The sequence below is a fragment of the Scaptodrosophila lebanonensis genome, unplaced genomic scaffold (assembly GCF_003285725.1).
Source record: "Scaptodrosophila lebanonensis strain 11010-0011.00,11010-0021.00 unplaced genomic scaffold, SlebRS2 tig00000159-arrow-arrow-pilon, whole genome shotgun sequence".
NCBI classification, from domain to species: Eukaryota; Metazoa; Arthropoda; class Insecta; order Diptera; family Drosophilidae; genus Scaptodrosophila; species Scaptodrosophila lebanonensis.
In genome coordinates, this window is record NW_022060596.1 from 877,627 (window position 1) to 895,122 (window position 17,496).

At 39.5% G+C, this 17,496-nt stretch overlaps 2 protein-coding genes across 2 annotated transcripts in view; one reads left to right on the forward strand and one right to left on the reverse strand.

Annotated features, from left to right (window-relative positions):
- Positions 1 to 8,798: 8,798 nt before the first annotated feature.
- LOC115629574 (cholecystokinin receptor type A) overlaps positions 8,799 to 17,496 on the reverse strand; it is a 57,232-nt gene continuing 48,534 nt past the window's right edge. Inside the window, exons 4-5 of the mRNA XM_030526065.1 lie at positions 9,386 to 9,665; positions 8,799 to 9,302 (exon numbers count right to left, since the gene is read on the reverse strand). Of these exons, the coding sequence (XP_030381925.1) occupies positions 8,897 to 9,302; positions 9,386 to 9,665 (686 nt within the window). The 3' untranslated portion in view covers positions 8,799 to 8,896. The remainder of the gene's footprint in view (positions 9,303 to 9,385; positions 9,666 to 17,496) is intronic.
- On the forward strand, positions 11,092 to 14,420 carry LOC115629622 (probable cytochrome P450 308a1). The gene is made up of 4 exons (XM_030526120.1): positions 11,092 to 11,282; positions 11,722 to 12,261; positions 12,464 to 13,033; positions 14,076 to 14,420. The coding sequence occupies exons 1-4, from the start codon at positions 11,092 to 11,094 to the stop codon at positions 14,353 to 14,355; spliced, it is 1,581 nt and encodes a 526-aa protein (XP_030381980.1). The 3' UTR covers positions 14,356 to 14,420.

Here is a 17,496-nt window from a genome sequence, read left to right on the forward strand (position 1 = left end):
CGTTAGAGGGATTGCATAGTTGTGGATAAGTCTCTAAATAGATTTACCAAAAATCAGACAGGTTTGTTTCTACAAACCAGAGTATTGTGAGCTCAGAAATCATCATCAGTCGGGGTCACCATTTAATAAGGGGATCGTGAGGATGTTCTTCAGAGTGAAAGTTCGTTAGAGGGATTGCATAGTTGTGGATAAGTCTCTCAATAGATTTACCAAAAATCAGACAGGTTTGTTTCTACAAACCAGAGTATTGTGAGCTCAGAAATTCACGAAATGGAAATGCTTAGTAGTCGAGCTAATCTTGAAGTGTACTGTGTATCCAAAGTGTTGATGGCAGCTAAAATCTGGTCATCAGTCGGGGTCACCATTTAATAAGGGGATCGTGAGGATGTTCTTCAGAGTGAAAGTTCGTTAGAGGGATTGCATAGTTGTGGATAAGTCTCTCAATAGATTTACCAAAAATCAGACAGGTTTGTTTCTACAAACCAGAGTATTGTGAGCTCAGAAATTCACGAAATGGAAATGCTTAGTAGTCGAGCTAATCTTGAAGTGTACTGTGTATCCAAAGTGTTGATGGCAGCTAAAATCTGGTCATCAGTCGGGGTCACCATTTAATAAGGGGATCTTGAGGATGTTCTTCAGAGTGAAAGTTCGTTAGAGGGATTGCATAGTTGTGGATAAGTCTCTCAATAGATTTACCAAAAATCAGACAGGTTTGTTTCTACAAACCAGAGTATTGTGAGCTCAGAAATTCACGAAATGGAAATGCTTAGTAGTCGAGCTAGACTTGAAGTGTACTGTGTATCCAAAGTGTTGATGGCAGCTAAAATCTGGTCATCAGTCGGGGTCACCATTTAATAAGGGGATCGTGAGGATGTTCTTCAGAGTGAAAGTTCGTTAGAGGGATTGCATAGTTGTGGATAAGTCTCTAAATAGATTTACCAAAATTAGACAGGTTTGTAGATAACCCAGAGTTTCGTGAGCTGAAAAATGCACGCAATGGTCAGCAGTTGAGGTCACCATTTAATAAGGGGATCGTGAGGATGTTCTTCATATAGTGTACTATATATCCAAAGTGTTGATGCCCATTTATTAAGCCCAGAACTGCAAAGCAATAATATTTTGTATTACCTATGAGGTATAATTACGTATAAACAGATCATGACGACTATTTCATTCCTTAAAAAGATTTATTGAATTAGAATTGATAAATGCATTCTTCAAGTCTAAATTAATTTTACAATATTTTGGCATTTTTGTTTCTATAACTAAGTATTCACAATATCAATTAGTTGACGGCATTTTTTTTTAGTGTTCCATCACGCGCCCATCTCTAGGCTCTGGTCAAAATATGCGAATGCGCGATGCCGCTTGGCCTAACTGTGCATATGGCCACCGTTAGGCTTGGACTTGGGCTTGAGCTTAATTCACGCTTTCAATGCAACCATATATGGACGCAATGACTTCAATGTATAACCTGCTACAGTTGTTGTTATTATTGTTGTTGTTGTTGTTATTTTGATTGCGGCTATTTATAAACTTTAATAAGTCAGAGTCAGGCGGCATCAAGTCCGTCTGTCCGTCCGTCCGTCCACTTGAAAGTTGAAATATGTATGTATGTATGTACATACGAGTATGTACTCGTACGAACAACAACAACAACAACAACAATAACGACATTAAAATATGTAATGAGCTCATTTCGCATGGATATCCGAAGTTTCGAAATTGTGTGCGTTACGCCACGCCCCTTCCCGTCACTGCTTGACTCTGCACTGAGTCTGGGCTGCGATTGCATAACATTGCATACAAGTATGTATGTATGTATGTACATATGTATATGTATGTATTTTTATTTCAGGCATCATAAGTTCAATATGTGTAGTCGGTGGCTATAATTGACTCTTTTATAATTATGGATCGCGTAAACTGTGGGTTGGGCCGCCGCCTCAACAATCGGCGGCATTTGGTGTGCAGTGAAATTTTAAGATGTTTACTTCTGATATTATCATTTGCATGAAATCGTATAGTCTTGGGGAGATGTACGTCGAGAAATTCGACAACTGGTACGAGTTTTTCAATGAAAACATTTTAGTTTATTTCCACAAATCAATCAGCAATTGAAGAAAATGCGAAATAAAAACAGTCTGCTATATCAAATGACAACTACTAAATGAATTTTTCACAAAACTAAGCCAAAAAATAGTATAAATAGTTAAAAAAATTAAAAATTTGTCAATTAACTAAGCCAATGCGAATCTTTAAAAAATTGAAGAAATTGGAAGATATTAAAGCACTCCATTCTGGAAAACCTCAGCTACTCTATTATTTTCAAGCGAAGCATACAAAAATAGTTAGCGACACCGAATACTTTTCGAACATAAAAAATCTGTCCATTTGAAATTGTATGTTTTTATATAAACTGATATAAAATTGGCATAATTCTGAGACAAACAATACAAGTACAAACAAAATCAAAAAACAAAATCTTGTTGCTACTAAAAATGTATTTTTTTAGAAACTAAAATATAATGTGGAAGAGCAAGTCTTTGATTTGGACAACAATCATTAAAAAGATACATATATGGGTAACTGTTCAAGGTCCAAAGGATTCCTAGAGAAAGTGCGAGTCGCGAGTATTCAAAACAGTAATTTGGCGATTTTTTGAACTCAATTTGTAGTAATCATTGCAGGGGACTGCAACACTCTTTGGCTACCAAAGGACATCTGCAGTAATTGTTGAATTAAAGTTTTGTATTTATTTGTTTGTTTCAGACAGAAATCGAATTACAAACACACATATACCAAATTAAAGTAATTAATTTAATTATCGTTGCACAGGAGTAGAAATTTACATAACGACTGCTCGTGCGTGTGTGTGTTTTGTGGTTGTGCTTTGTAATGCGAGGATTGTTCGTTCGCTCATCTGTAAATTTTAACGCCTACCCTACACTCGGGTAGTAACTCAATTGACTATTAATTATTGCAATCGTTTTAATGACTTAAGCCAATTAGCTAAATGCATTTTGCACGTAATTTCCCTGCTTTGCAGCCTGGCACTCGGCTCGAGTTCCCCCAAAGTGGGCAAATGAGCAAAGTCATCTTGCCAATATCCCGGCGATTTTTGTTGGCCGGGCACGTGGCAGCAATTCAATGGGATTTGTTTATAAATGGGGAAGGGGAGGGGCGGTGGGGGAAGTACGGGTAGATCGTGAGCACGACACCTGTCGCATATCGCGTGGCAGTCGCTAAAAATAAAAGTGAGGGAAAGCGCAATGCGGGTGCTGACACGAGCACATATACTCCATAAAACAACAGTCGAACATCATTATGGTGGACAATTCGTTGACAAAAGGTTAATAGGACTTGTACTCGAATGGAAGGGGCATCTGTGAAGTTGGGCACAATTTTAAATATCTACATGCTTATATAAGAAATGAGTTAGTTTTTATAATGGTACAAGTATATCTTTGACGGACGAGAACTTTGAATAAATTACAAACCAATATAGCTAGCTTTCTAAAATCAGCTCTAAAAGGATATTCTCTGATATGTTAGATTGAAGATGTTAGTAGTAATAGAATTTTAGTTTAAAGATTAGGAATGTTGCGCTCAACCAAATATTATGCATACACTATTATATTGTATAATTATAATCATGGTTTTTTCGTGTTTTAACAGATGGGAACAGGCTCTCTCTATTTGAAATTGTAGAGAGGACCCTAGCTCGAGCCCGCTTTAGCGAAATATGCCTGTACCTTATCACGAGTATGTATGTAAGTGACCGAGTCAGTGCAAGGAGGCCGAGCCGGGTGTGACGGGCATGACAGGTTGCTGGCTTTATTTCCGTTTGCGCCATCCTGCTTTTGATACATATAGTATATACAAGTATACATATATGTACATATCTATACAAATACACATAAATGGCCATTCATCAGGGGCAGTTTGCATTTGTATATTTGGAATTGCTTGAGAATTTGCGCAACTGTGTCAGGTGGGCAAGGCCCTTAAGTGCCTGCCGTTGTTTCTGTAGTTGGTTGGTAGCTGTTGGTGTTGTTGTTGTTGTTGTTGTTCGCGTGTCCAAGCCCGCTTTCAATTCATTTTACGTGCTCGCTACTACGTAGACATTGTCACAGTCACAGTCACAGTCAGAGTCAGAGTCAGAGTCGCACTTGGCCGATGTTGATGTTGATTTTGATGTTGCGGCCTCTTATGCTGGCCATGATCTGATTTAAATTCCAAGAAGGTTTCATGAACGCTCGCTGCTCACTGCAACAAAAATAACAACAGCAGCTGACAAACATTGGTAAGCGAGTCCGTCTCTGGTCGAGTTTAGTATTCTTTTTAGTGGGTCTCTATTTTGGGGGAGGGCGTGGTGGAAGCCGACTGCTTGGGTTCGCTTGTCGTGCACGTATTGTTGTTGTCTTTGCTGCTACTGCTGCTGTTGTTGTTGTTGGCATTCATTACGTGTAATAACTGCGGTAATTGTCACGTAGCGATCGTAACAGCTTAAACAACAACAACAGCAACAGCAAGAATAGCTAAGGACACTTCCTCGCTCGCATCATCGCTAAATTATGCCACCCAAACGGCCCATTGCAATTGTTACAAATAGCGGCACGAATCGAGAATTGGGATGGCGAATATACATACTTGTATGTGTGTATGTATGTATGTATGTTCGTACGGGTATGGCGGTGAGTTTGGAAATTGCCACGCGACATGCATTGCATCCAATTCGCAGTCGTTGCTCATCCCTTCAATTCCATTGCATATTATAGTATACCCTTCATCGTCATCATCATCGTCACCCTCGTCATTATCATATAATCAATGATGCATTAAATTGCTTTGAGTCTCGCCGAGTTGCCTCGAATTCGTTTTTCTTTTGCTTTCCAGCCATTTCAATTGCTGTGCTTGCCAACATTTTAATTGCAATAAATGTAATGAAACTGGGTTTCCCTTTTTCCGGTCTCGGGGTCTCGGCGCGTGCGACCACGTTCGAATCGTAGCCTATCAGTCAGCGCTCTGGGGCGCCTCTGCCGAACACGACCATCACTTATCATGCCTTATACTTCATTTATTCTGGTCAAAGTGTAATTGATTTCCCTTGACCAGCGCTCACTCTCATCATCCAAACACGCCCATATACATACATATATACATGTATATATATATACATGCTACATATACATATGTACATATGTAATGGATGATGGCTAGGCGCTGGGCAGATATTCACATGCTCAATGGGCAGGCAGTGTTGCCAAGTCAGCTTATTTCAGGTTAGCTGCTTAAAAAAGAAATGGAAGGCAGCGGATCTGGGACTGGTTTGATAAATATTTTCATGATTGAAGGAAGGGTGTTAATCTTAATCCTTTATACCCTTCACAGTTCGGGTACAGCCTGTACAGAAAACATCAAACATCATCATTGGCCACTGTATTAAACAGACTCATCAATTACGTGGGTAGTTATCTAAACCGAGTTGAAATTTGTTTAAATTACAAAAGTGAATATTTCATTCAAGTTGTATAATAATGGAAAAAACACTTGTAGAGAAGAAAATATTGGCACGAAGTATTGAATGTATAACAACGGAATTATACTACAAAGCTAAGTGATATACATTCGAATACTTACAAAGATATGTATGTTAGTCTATATCAACATGTTTTTTCTTTCTTACTTCTTCTCCACTACACTCGAATATTTAGGAAAACTCATTCATTGTTTTCGATAAGCAGTCTCAAGTTATGGATTAGTCATTTTTTTAATTAGCAGTCTCAAGTTAGGGAATGACCTTCTAAATGAGGACTGTAATACTTAAGTAAAGATCAGTTAGGGAATGAATTCATGAAAACAATTGCCTAAAACTCTTAACTCTCTGTTTTTGTTGAGCAGGCTTTGCGAATAGAGCTGATATAGGGAATAGCGGAAATAAATCAGCAAGCCACCGATCACGGAAATATGTTACAATATCAAATATCTGCTTTAAGTATTAAATGACATTTTACAACAAAATTATAACAATAGCGCATTTTTCAAACTGACAACAAAACACGTATTATTCTATTAGATAAGACTTTGTATGCATTTCAAGAATTCGCCTTGAATGTGCTTATTAAAAATGTCTATAAATGCGCCATGAATGCGGAATAAATATTGCATTTATATAGTTTTGAAATTTTTAAACCGATATCACGGTAATTGGGTAACGAAATCAACTACGCTATTTATGCTTACCGGTAAGTTTCCAAAAAAATAACTGATGTTTAAGGCACATTTTGATGGAATTTAGAATAATAATAAATTCAAACTCCACTTTCAGCATTGATTATTACTGCAATAGGTGTGGATGGTTGTAGTTTTATTCAGTTTTTTATATAAATTTCAAAAAATGCAAACACATTTCAAAAATATTTCCCTTTTGTGTAAAGATGGACGGCAAATGTTCTTTTCCTTACGTGAACAAGGTCGGGAAACCCTGTGATCAGTATTAATTGTTTGGCAGTGCCTATGCCAGCAATATTGCACAATCATACATGTGCCCACCCACTCACAAACACAAACACATGCACAAGTACACTGAAATACACACGGGCACACAAACACACAAGCAGATAGGCGAAGCGTAGAAAAGTCATTTGCTATGTTGTACATCATTATTGTTGTTTATGTGTTCTCCACATTGCCATTGTTTCTGACCAGACGCGACGTTTACACCCACATACACTCCCACACACACACACACACACACACCCCTTAATCGAAGGCAGTGCAGCAATGCGTAGTCTGTGTCCGGTCTACAGTGTCTGCTGTAGGTAGTCGGCCACCTGAGCTTGACAGCTTCATGCCCCAGTTGCTGGCTGCTGTTGCCACAACTTGCTGCCATTATGAGCATGTGACATCGGCAAGTCGGCTAGATTTATGTGTCCTTCATTAGCTGAAATGGGAAAATGGGAAATCAATGCTAGCATGGGATAAGCAGATCGTGGACCGTTTGTCATTTGCATTTATCTGCAGCAAAGCAGAGAAATCGCAGCCTGCCCAGCCTCAAGCCACACCACAAATGGACACATCTGGGTCCTTGGATTACAGTCCATTTAAAGCTAATTTCCAGGCATTCGTTTCATGTGAACTGTATGTATGTACTTCCTTTTGTGAGTGACTGTGTGTGTGTGTGTGTGTGGATCTTCGCGCAGGCATTTTGCATTTCTCTGCTGAGCCCAAAAGTATGCAACACCTTCTTTAAGTGCAATAAATTCCAATTCTGCTCTTTTTCCAGTTGCTTTTTTTTTGTTGGTTTAAGGTATTTATTATTTACATAAGACATTTAAATTTACATATTACATAATTGTAATTGTTATGTTCGTTGAAGTGTACAAGAGCGAAAAAATTACACATAAACCTTTATTCATTAAATATTCATATTCATATATGGAATGTACTTTATGAATTGTTGTTTGCACTGTTACGGTTTGCAAAAAAAAAGTATTTATATATGTATATATATATATTTGTTTCGGCAAAAGCGAGGGCTGAGCAATCAGTTGTGGTAATGTATTTAAAAAAAATGCAACAAGCTCGTATTTATATTTCATGTTCGTATTTTAGCTATTTTTGTTGATTCAACCATATAAACGCAACTAAAAAGAAAAAAGAAATAGTTTGCTGCTTATAATTTACAATTTAATATAAATTTTAAACAGTTTGCTGCTTATAATTTACAATTTAAAATAAATTGTTATTACGTATACGGTAAGTATGTCACAACAAAACTCCAGTATTTCTTATTAATAATGCAAGCGATATCGGAATAAATATTTTAAAAACTATCAACTGTATAAGAAATTAAATGTTGAGTATTAAATTATTATTATATTGTTCATTGAAACCTTTTATTTATGTATTGATTTCTCTCACTCGACAATCAAACTCGTTGCACAACCCTCGGCCAATGTTTGTTTGCATGATTAGGTTAATTTATTTAAACTTTGCTACGCATTTTATGCTGCATCTTTGCGCTGTTCTTATTACTTGATTGCTTGCACATTTATTATATTATAGTATATTATAATTTATGTAAAAAAAAGCACAAAAATAGCTTTAAAATTGCTTTACTTGGCGTCAGATACCGCAGATGCCAGAAAGCCTAACACGCTCTACTGGGCTCGCTAACGATTTACATTTAACAATAAGATGCAAAATTTACATTTAAAATACAATTCAACATCAATTAGGGCGAGGGACTTGGGTCGGGGTATCGGGATTAGGTGAGCACATTTGGCACCCACTTGGACACATCTAGAGAGTAGATTATTATGCATAAGTATAAGTATTAGGTTTTAAGTACACGTAGAATCGTTGACAACCACAGTTTCAGTTTCGTTCGTTCGTGTGCCGCACGACAACGAGACAAAAACAAAGTCGCACGGCACAACAACAACATCACATGTTACGGCCACGCTCGATTATAGCCACGCCAAGCACATCAGCTCCAGTCCGACCGCACTGCACAACACCGTAGCCTTGCATGCCGAAATGCCACGAATTGCGTGTTTGCTTGAAAATGATTAAACTCTTTAAAGTGCTTATTTATGTTTATTTAAATTCATTTCATTGCTCGGATTTATGAAATGGTACCAAAAGCCAAAGAGGTGAGGTGTACGAATGACACAGAAGCTCGACGAGATGTCTAAAAGCTGAGTCGTATGATAGACTAGACGTAAAAAATTGTAACAATTGTAATTAAAATCGTTAAGAGCATCACAAAATATTGTGGCAAATCGGCATGTTCGTAATTCATTTAATTGCTGCACAGTACCATTTACAGGGACTCGGATTCCATTTCGTTGCGACGACTCGCACGTTTGTCACGCGAGCGCTGGCGCCCTCATAGACGCGGACTCTCCAAGATCGTATGGCTTGACATGACCGAATTGGCGAGGGCAATCGAATTGCCAGCCACCGATAGGTTCGTTTCGTTCTTGGAACGTCGCCGACAAAACCGACCGCCATCGCTCAGTCGCATACCCTTAAATGTGTCCACAAAGGCGCGCCTAAAGCTTGCATTCATGAAGCAATAGGTAATCGGATTGCAGCAACTGGAGGAGTAGGCCAAAAGCTGGAGAAAACTAATGGCCGTATAGTCCACATACTCATAGACAGCGGGTCCAATGAACATGGTCATCGTATTGATTACGTATAGTGGGGTCCAGCAGATGAAGAATTCCAGCACGAGCACAAACAGCATTTTCACCACACGCTTCTTGCTCTCCAAGCTCTTGGTCTCATTGGATCTGTCAGAGAGATGGGGGTTGGCGAGAAGAGGGGATGAGCACTCAAAGCACTTAATTGAGGTTCTCCATGATCTCAGACTCACCTGCGTAGAGCAGCATCCGCGTTGATGCGTAGACTGGGAGTCGAAAGCGATTTGCGCCGTTCACTGTCCGTCATATAGAGAGACTGTTGTTGATGCTGTTGGCGTAGGAATCGTTGTGGGGGCTGCGATGAGTTTGGGGCTCGCACACAGCAATCCCCGCCCCCATTGGGGGTCTGACGTAGCGATTTAAATGAGGCGCTTCGTATGCAATACAAATGACGTCGGCCATCACAGGAAGTCAGCAACTTGCGTTTGCTCCCTCCGTGTCCAAAGCTGTCCGCTGCCATTTAAAAAGGGAGAGTGGAAATACGAGAGAGTGTGAGTATTTGCTTACATGTCTAAATCATAAATCACAAAAAAGCAACAATCACTTAAACTTGATTGAATAATGATGATGAATTTTAAATCACATAAAATTGCTTCGCATAATGATAAAAATCGACTAAAAACACTTGTAATAAATAGTATTCTGAAACTAGAGATTGGCAAAAAAATATTATATCTCAATAAATGGACCTAATATAGATCAACCTAGATAAATTTAATTTTATCTAAACCTTACCTTATCTAGTCTAATCTAACCCATGTACATACTCTAATCTGCTTTTCCCGTTTTCTACGCAGAAACCAAATTAAAAATGACTAAAAAGTTCTCCTAATCTCAAAGACTATCTTTGACTTTGATTGAAAAGTATTAAATTATTCAAATTAAATACAAGTAGTTCTCACAGTCTCTCCTATTCTTGTGGCCATAATTTATAATGTAATGTTTTTTTTTTCAATTGTTTTTTATACAGTTTGAGATTTTTTAGATAAGAGACCATTTTTATTTTTAAGCTGCAAGAAATGTTGAAATTATGCTTTTATGCGATGATGGTAGGCTCCGTGATTCGTGGGATGTCTGTTAGATCGTCGAGCTATGCCAGGCCCCAATAATGTAATGTTGAGTATGAAAAGTTTGAAGCGATATTAACAGCTTCATCTATAAGATCATCTTCTCTTTAGATGGCTGATTGAACGCTCATGTAAGGTAAGATTTCATTCTAGAGCAGCTGGACGCGCCTAGGGTTGGACCAATCCCCAAACCTAGATGCCGTAGATCCATGTTCGGACAACGACACTCTAATATGCAACCCTCCTGCATTTATTTATTTATTATTACAATTATTACAATTTTAATGACATCAAGCTTATTATTAGGTTATTTTCATATTATTAATTTAAGTGTTAGCATCAAACATTTTTATTATTCTTTACAATTATGTATATTTATCGCAGGGGTAGTTTCAACTTGTCAGCACTGATTGAATTCAAGCTCTTTGCTCAACAATTTTTGTATTCCAAGCGGTAAGATTTTCTAAATTTATTGAAATCTTAGGTCATTTCTTATAGATATTGGCAAACATTCATATCGAAATCCATGTCCATTGGCAATTAAAAAGTAGTTTCGGATCGTTTACGATCTCCGTGTCATTCAACGTAAATGATTTTCGTGATATTTGAAAATCGGTAGAGAAGATGCTCCAATACTAGTACCAATATGAACGGTAATGCTAAAATGATTATATGATTGGAAGCGCGTGCAGCTGATTGCGTGACTGCTGAGTGCTTGTAATGGACGAGATGCCGAGTAATGGACTTCAGTTGGCTGTAGGCTATAAGTCGTTTAACTTGGCCGGGAGAAGTCAGTGAAACGAGCACTGGTAATGACTGCATTGCTGCTGTTTCTCGTGAGCGTTGCTATTGCGCTGATTGGAGCTGGCATAGGGCGCCACTATAGCTACTGGCGACGTCGTAGTGTAAGCGGTCCCAGACCCGGTTGGCTACTATGTGGCAGCCTGTCGGATTTTGTGCGAGGCCGTCAGTCATATGGCGATATCTACGTACAGCTTTACAAGTGAGTTCATTTCGTCTTCTTTGAGGTACTAGTATATTCGCGAAGATTTTAAATGTGCTTTGTGACGCGAAATCATCATACAAATAAGAGGTATTCTTATATTGGAATTCAGCTTTGACTATGAACCGAAAGAATACAGACGAAAGCATAATCTCTTTCCCCAGAGCTGCTTTTTTTTTAAGGCAATCCCTTCAGAACATTCGTCCTTAACAATTCGACATAAGGACTGGATATATGTACTATATTACCTCAGTGTCAACAACATCATATTAGAGAAGAACGAGGCTCTCAAAAATTATTATTGTGGCAATAAAATAAAAGTAAAACTCTTGAGTAGTACAGAGAATAAAACGGTCTCGTTTTGTATTTAAAAAAATAAACAGTTGTAAACCGAGGGAAAGAACCTTTCATTCAATTATTTCATTTGTGTGTGTCTCAGGTCTTGGCGTACTTGGCGCTACGTGGGCATTTATCGTCTCTTCAATGAGCCCGCCATCCTGGTCAGAGATCAGGAGATGCTGCGCGAGCTGCTCATCGGCCACTTTTCGCACTGTGCTGACAATGCGGTGTGCGTGGACGCCAAGCGGGATGCCATTGTGAGCCATAATCCGTTTATAGCCAGTGGGGAGCATTGGAGGAAGATGCGGAGCGAGCTCATGCCACTCTTCACGCCGCGCCGGTTACGCCAGACGTTGCCACACATTGGCGCTGCTTGTGCACAGTTGCGGGACTATGTGGAGCAGTATTTGCCAGGTGAGCGCTTTGAGGCCAAGGACCTTGCCACACGGTACACGCTTCAGGTGGTGGCCTCGGTGGTCTTTGGTTTGGATGCCAAATGCTTTGAGCCCAGACAGAATGGTGAAATGGAGGGGGAGTGGTTCTCGCTGCTTGGACCGCTATTTCAACCAAACCCCCTGAGTCTGCTGGAGACCATAGCACTGTTGCATTCACCCACCATAGGTCGAATCCTGGGGTATCGGTGAGTAGCTCTCGATTTCCCTATAAAGACCATTGCATTGTTTTTCATTCGCAAAAAAAAAAAAAAACGTTCATTGTTCATTCTTCAAAATGAAAGTCTCCTACTTTTCATTTTCTATCAGCTGAGTAGCCTGCTTGAGGAGAAGCAGAGATACTGCAATTGCATTTGTTTTCTACTCATTCAACCGTCGTTCATTCTCTAGGTACATGCCGCTCAACTTGCAACATTGGTTGAGCAGGATTGTGAAACAGTTGCTGCAGAGCTGCATCGGCCGCCAAATCGATGGCAATGCCAGCTTTATTCAATCACTGGTGGATGCACGACAACGGGCCAACTTGCCAGTGGATGTGAAAACAATAATTGGCCATTGCAGTACTCTGCTGCTGGAAGGCTACGAAACGTCCGCCTCCCTCTTGGCCTTTGCACTTTACGAGCTGGCGCGCCATGAGCCGGCACAGCAGCGTCTGCAGGCAGACATTGATGCCTTGTCGGCTAAAAATGATGGTCAATTACATAGGCCCGAGGCACTTACCTCCCTGGCGTATGCGGAGGCGACGCTGTACGAAACACTGCGCCTACATCCGGCCATGTCCACGCTGCAGAAGAGATGCACAAAGCCGTTCGTGCTGCCGTCACAGAATCCGGAAGGTCGCAGCTTTTTTCAGGAGGTTGCGGGTCCGGAGGCCGAATACACAGAAGCTAATAGAGATACCCAGGAAGTGCATATTCCAGTAGGCATGGTATTCGTCATACCCGTACAGGCTATACACCAGTAAGTACACCTAACACGACCCCTTTAATACGAATTCGGTCTAGCACGATTAAACCTTTGATAGCTTTTCTCTTTGAACGCGCTGGAAACCTCGTTCTTACACAATAGACGTTGAGAACCATTAAAAAAGGAAGGGTATTACTTGAACTCACATTTTTTGTTGCAATATGCAATAAATACTAACTAAATATGAGTGCTTAGATACAAGTTTGTTCGTTCAAAACATACTAATACGAGTATTTGAGGCGATTAGGGTTTCGGTTGCATCGATGTAATCATGCCTTGAATTGTTTATTTCATCTCTAAAAGAGCTTAAGAAGGCAGCAGTGAATGGATATTGGAAATGATAATTATGACCAGCGGTTATTTACAATCGCAAAGCCCTTTATTTTTTTTAAAAAAAAGGATTCAGCAAGAAAATGGCTTTTAGATTATATGCCAATGGGACCAAATGGTTCTTAAATTTTATATTAACCTGCTTCAACCATTTCTTACACTTACAAATATTTTCCATTTATAATAAGATTAATCTGTTAATGATAAATATTCAACCTTGAAGTAAGGTTTTGTTAAATTTGAAAATGTTTAGACTTTTTTTAAACCAGTTCAAATTTAAACAGCAAAACTTTTTATGCATTTGTCAAAATCTGCGAACGTAACCCCATATTTTTTATTGGAGTCCATGTCTCGTTTCACACGAGTTGTATTCTATTATGGAGAACTTGAAGCTGTTTTCATGAAAGGCAAATGCAAAAATGCGAAAATCATGCAGGGGTCACAATTTATTTTACGATTTTCGATGTGCATTATGAAGGCAAGATGGTTGAAAACTGATGGTCTTCTGATATCATTTCAACAAGATGGTGCCAGGAGGAAAAGCCTAAAAGTAAACAGCAGTCGACTGCGTGGGTTTTTCAAGTTGAACCAAGAACCTAAGAAAATGCTCAAAGCACTTCGAAATAGAAAAGTGCGATTCATCAGCATGTTAACTAATCAGCAGAGTTCTGAGCTCAATTAATAGTTCATCTTTTCAATTCCACAGTGATCCCATGATTTACCCGGAACCGCAACTATTTCAACCGGAGCGCTTTCTGTCGCAGGCGCCACTGGGCTGCCGTTTTCTCGGCTTTGGCGAGGGTCCACGCATGTGTCCGGGGATGCGTTTCGGGCTGGCACAGACCCAAGCAGCTTTGGTCACGCTATTGCAGGACTACTCTGTGCGGTTGGCCGAAGGGGAAAGTTCCAGCCCGGTAGAGCATTCGCCGGTCACCTTTCTGACGGCCAGCAAAGAGGGTATTTGGCTGCGACTGGAACCAAGATGAGTGGGTGGATCTACACTTAACCACAGCAGTCAGTCGCATGCAATTGCAAAAGTTGTTCGTCTTGGCTTGGATAGTCAACAACTTTGTTATGCACTTTGTTGGATAAGCTGGGCGAAAAGTTTGTCTTGTATCTATTTATGTATGTATGTACGTATGTATGTATTGTACTTGGTTAGAGAGCAGTTGCTGCATAAGTAAAACTTTGCTAATGTTTTTTTTGAGCCTCTCCATGCGCACTTTAAACTTTACGCCATCACTGGAATTGATAAGCTCCCATCAGTTGGACACACAACTTGTGTCTGGTCACAGCAACCTTTGGCTTTGCTTCACATATTTTCCCCTTTGAATATCGTTCAGAAACTTGAACGAGTGCAGATCTCTGTTATTGATTTATGATGCCAAAATCCCCGAAGAGCTGTGACTGCAGACCCAAGGACCCCCTATGCCTACACCCGCGCTCCATTTTAGTGCATAGGCGGTTCACGTTTTTGTCCAGCGTGTGGTTCAAGGTTATTGTGGTTGCCACTGTTGTGGTTTGGCGTAAGTCGCAACTTGAGAAAATGCACCTATTAAATTCAATTCACACCTCTGCAGTGCTGCTCTGTGCTACACAATTCTACGACAGCCTGACCGAGAATACCCTTCCCAGTGCCAAGTTCAAGCCAAGCTCCAACAGTCTCGTGTCTATAAATCAATCGCAGACGGGTAAGTTGCTTGCTACATATCGCGGCATTCCCTTCGTACTGTGCAGAATATTTTGCTGGATTATAAAAGACCTTAATATGATTGCAATAGAGAAATTTCTTCTTTTCACAAATTGAAAGGGAAACTTCTAAGGTGCTTTACAAAAGAAGTCTAAAATCTATTTTAGCGTGCTTCGATTTATTTCATTTAATCGCGATTTTACCCCATTGCGGATCATATTCTCGCCAGAAACAGAAAAGTTAATGAACGTTAAGCACAATTATAATTCCATGATAATGGTAAAAAGCCGATAACTTGGCTGATCACAGATCCTAACTTATCTCTTCATGTTCTAAACATGCAATCGCATTACATGATAGATTAGGAATAGCTCCAATTTGTTTAAAATTTCAATGCTTCAGTCGGCCATAATACAATGATCATCAGGTGTCAACTTCTATGCCAATGGCATTCAAGCCATACGTCAGCGTGAAAAGTTGCTGGGTCCGAGATCTCAGGTCTTCGACAACGGCTATAGCAGTCAACTGATCGATCTGATTTATCGCACGGTCATGCACAGCAGCAACGATCCTGCCCGCCAGCAGGAGTTCGAGCGGCGAGTGGAGGAGGCACGCCTGGCCATCGAAGTCTCTGCAGCACTAGCGAGGGCCGAGCTCTCAGAACCTTTTCATGTGATCACAGCCTCAAATATGGGACCCATTAATATGCACGGCCACATCGATGCGGATGGTAAGCTATGTGTTCAGCGCAACATACTCGTATGTTGCCTAACCAACTGAGAGCTCTATCTAGATCTGGTGGCTGCGGACGATTACAATTTCGAGCACTTTGACAAGGGCAGCAATCATATCCAAGAGCGTGAACTGATCGTCTCTGGGGCCTCGACTGACCCGCCTAGCCTAAGAGCGACTGTTTCAACGGCTTGTGCTTTCATTTATGGGGAAGAGGCGCCTTTTCTGCTGCTTGGGGAGTATGGACCGCCCTATGTGCTGGAATAAAACTCAACTGAGGATGTTAATATATATTTTAATTAAATATTTTTGCTATGCCACGGAAGCAAGCCAATATCTAGTTTCATTTTTAAAGGATAACAATTTTCCAAAAACAAGCCGACTTCAAACAATTCTAACACAAATTAATATGCGCTAAAAAGTAAACAAATAATTGTGCATTCCTTTACAATTATGTAGGTAGAACTATTGCTATTTTTGGAGCCAGTGTCAGCCAAGGACACTACAATATGCCTAGCAATAATAATATGAGAATAAGAAGAAATATCTTTATAAAAATTAACTTTTATACGAACGACTATTGAACTCATTTGTAAATTAACTTTTATACGACAGTATACTGAGACAATATCCGCGACTTTAAAACGGTTAAAAATACAATTGACAATGGTGAGGGCATAATCATATTTGGCAGTTCAAGTAGGGGAATATCGAATAAGAAGCTATTTAACAAGTTGTAGCGTTTAAAGTCATAAAGCTGACCAGCCAATGAGCTACTCTAACGGATATCTATAATCCATTTCCTCTTAAGATTTAACATAATTCACACCCAAAGCCTTTAATAAATTAAAGCAATTGCCTGAAAGTATTATTTGTGGCTACTGAAATGGTAAAACAGCAATTTAAATATCGACAATACCTTTTATAATAATAATGATGCAGAATTTGTACATTTGTTTTAATTAAAGGTAGTGCGGTTTTCCAATTATATATATAACAGATATTGTTAAGAGAAGGAGAGACTCGCAATCAAAAAGTGATGTTTTATTTCAGACCGTTCTGATTCGGTTTTTGATTATTAAATACAATGACTAATTATAGTAATTGCTATTAATCTATTGTATTGCAGCATTCGATGCGCTAATTATAAAAATTGGTAAATAAGTTACATTTATTTCGATTTGTTTATTAAATCGTTTGTGTGCGTTGCAATAAAATGCATATCAATCGATGGCGTAATTAAACAAATGTGCACATAATATATAAGAGTATGTATATATGTAAAATGCTGCAATAGCTAGCCAATTAAATGTTTAGGCTGAGCTTTTGAACTACATACTTTGACTTTGGATGCCATGAAAAATACCTATGTGTGATGTGTTTCTAATTATATGGCACTTGAATATGCAAATTGCCAGCGAACTGTGAGACGATGTAATAAACCATAACCAGCTAACATCACAGCAGCTGCCAACCGTCAGCTAACCCCACCCCTTCGGTTGTTTCCCCCCACCCTAACTGGACCGCTTTATGGCAATTTATGCAAGGCATAGGAGAAACGAGACATTTTAAGCTATGGCCGTAAATTGCACGTACTTTTTGAAATTTAATGAAATTTATTGTCACATGGCAGTTGCTGGCATCCTTCCTATACAACATATATGCTTGTACGTGGCATGTGAAAATGTGAGCTGTTGCCGCCTTT

What these genes read in the sequence shown, in the direction of transcription:
- LOC115629622 (XM_030526120.1), top strand. Translation starts at nt 11,092, where the DNA reads ATGACTGCATTGCTGCTGTTTCTCGTGAGCGTTGCTATTGCGCTGATT. An exon ending in ATCTACGTACAGCTTTACAA is followed by an intron (nt 11,283 to 11,721) that starts GTGAGTTCATTT and finishes TGTGTGTCTCAG; the next exon opens with GTCTTGGCGTACTTGGCGCT. An exon ending in GGTCGAATCCTGGGGTATCG is followed by an intron (nt 12,262 to 12,463) that starts GTGAGTAGCTCT and finishes TTCATTCTCTAG; the next exon opens with GTACATGCCGCTCAACTTGC.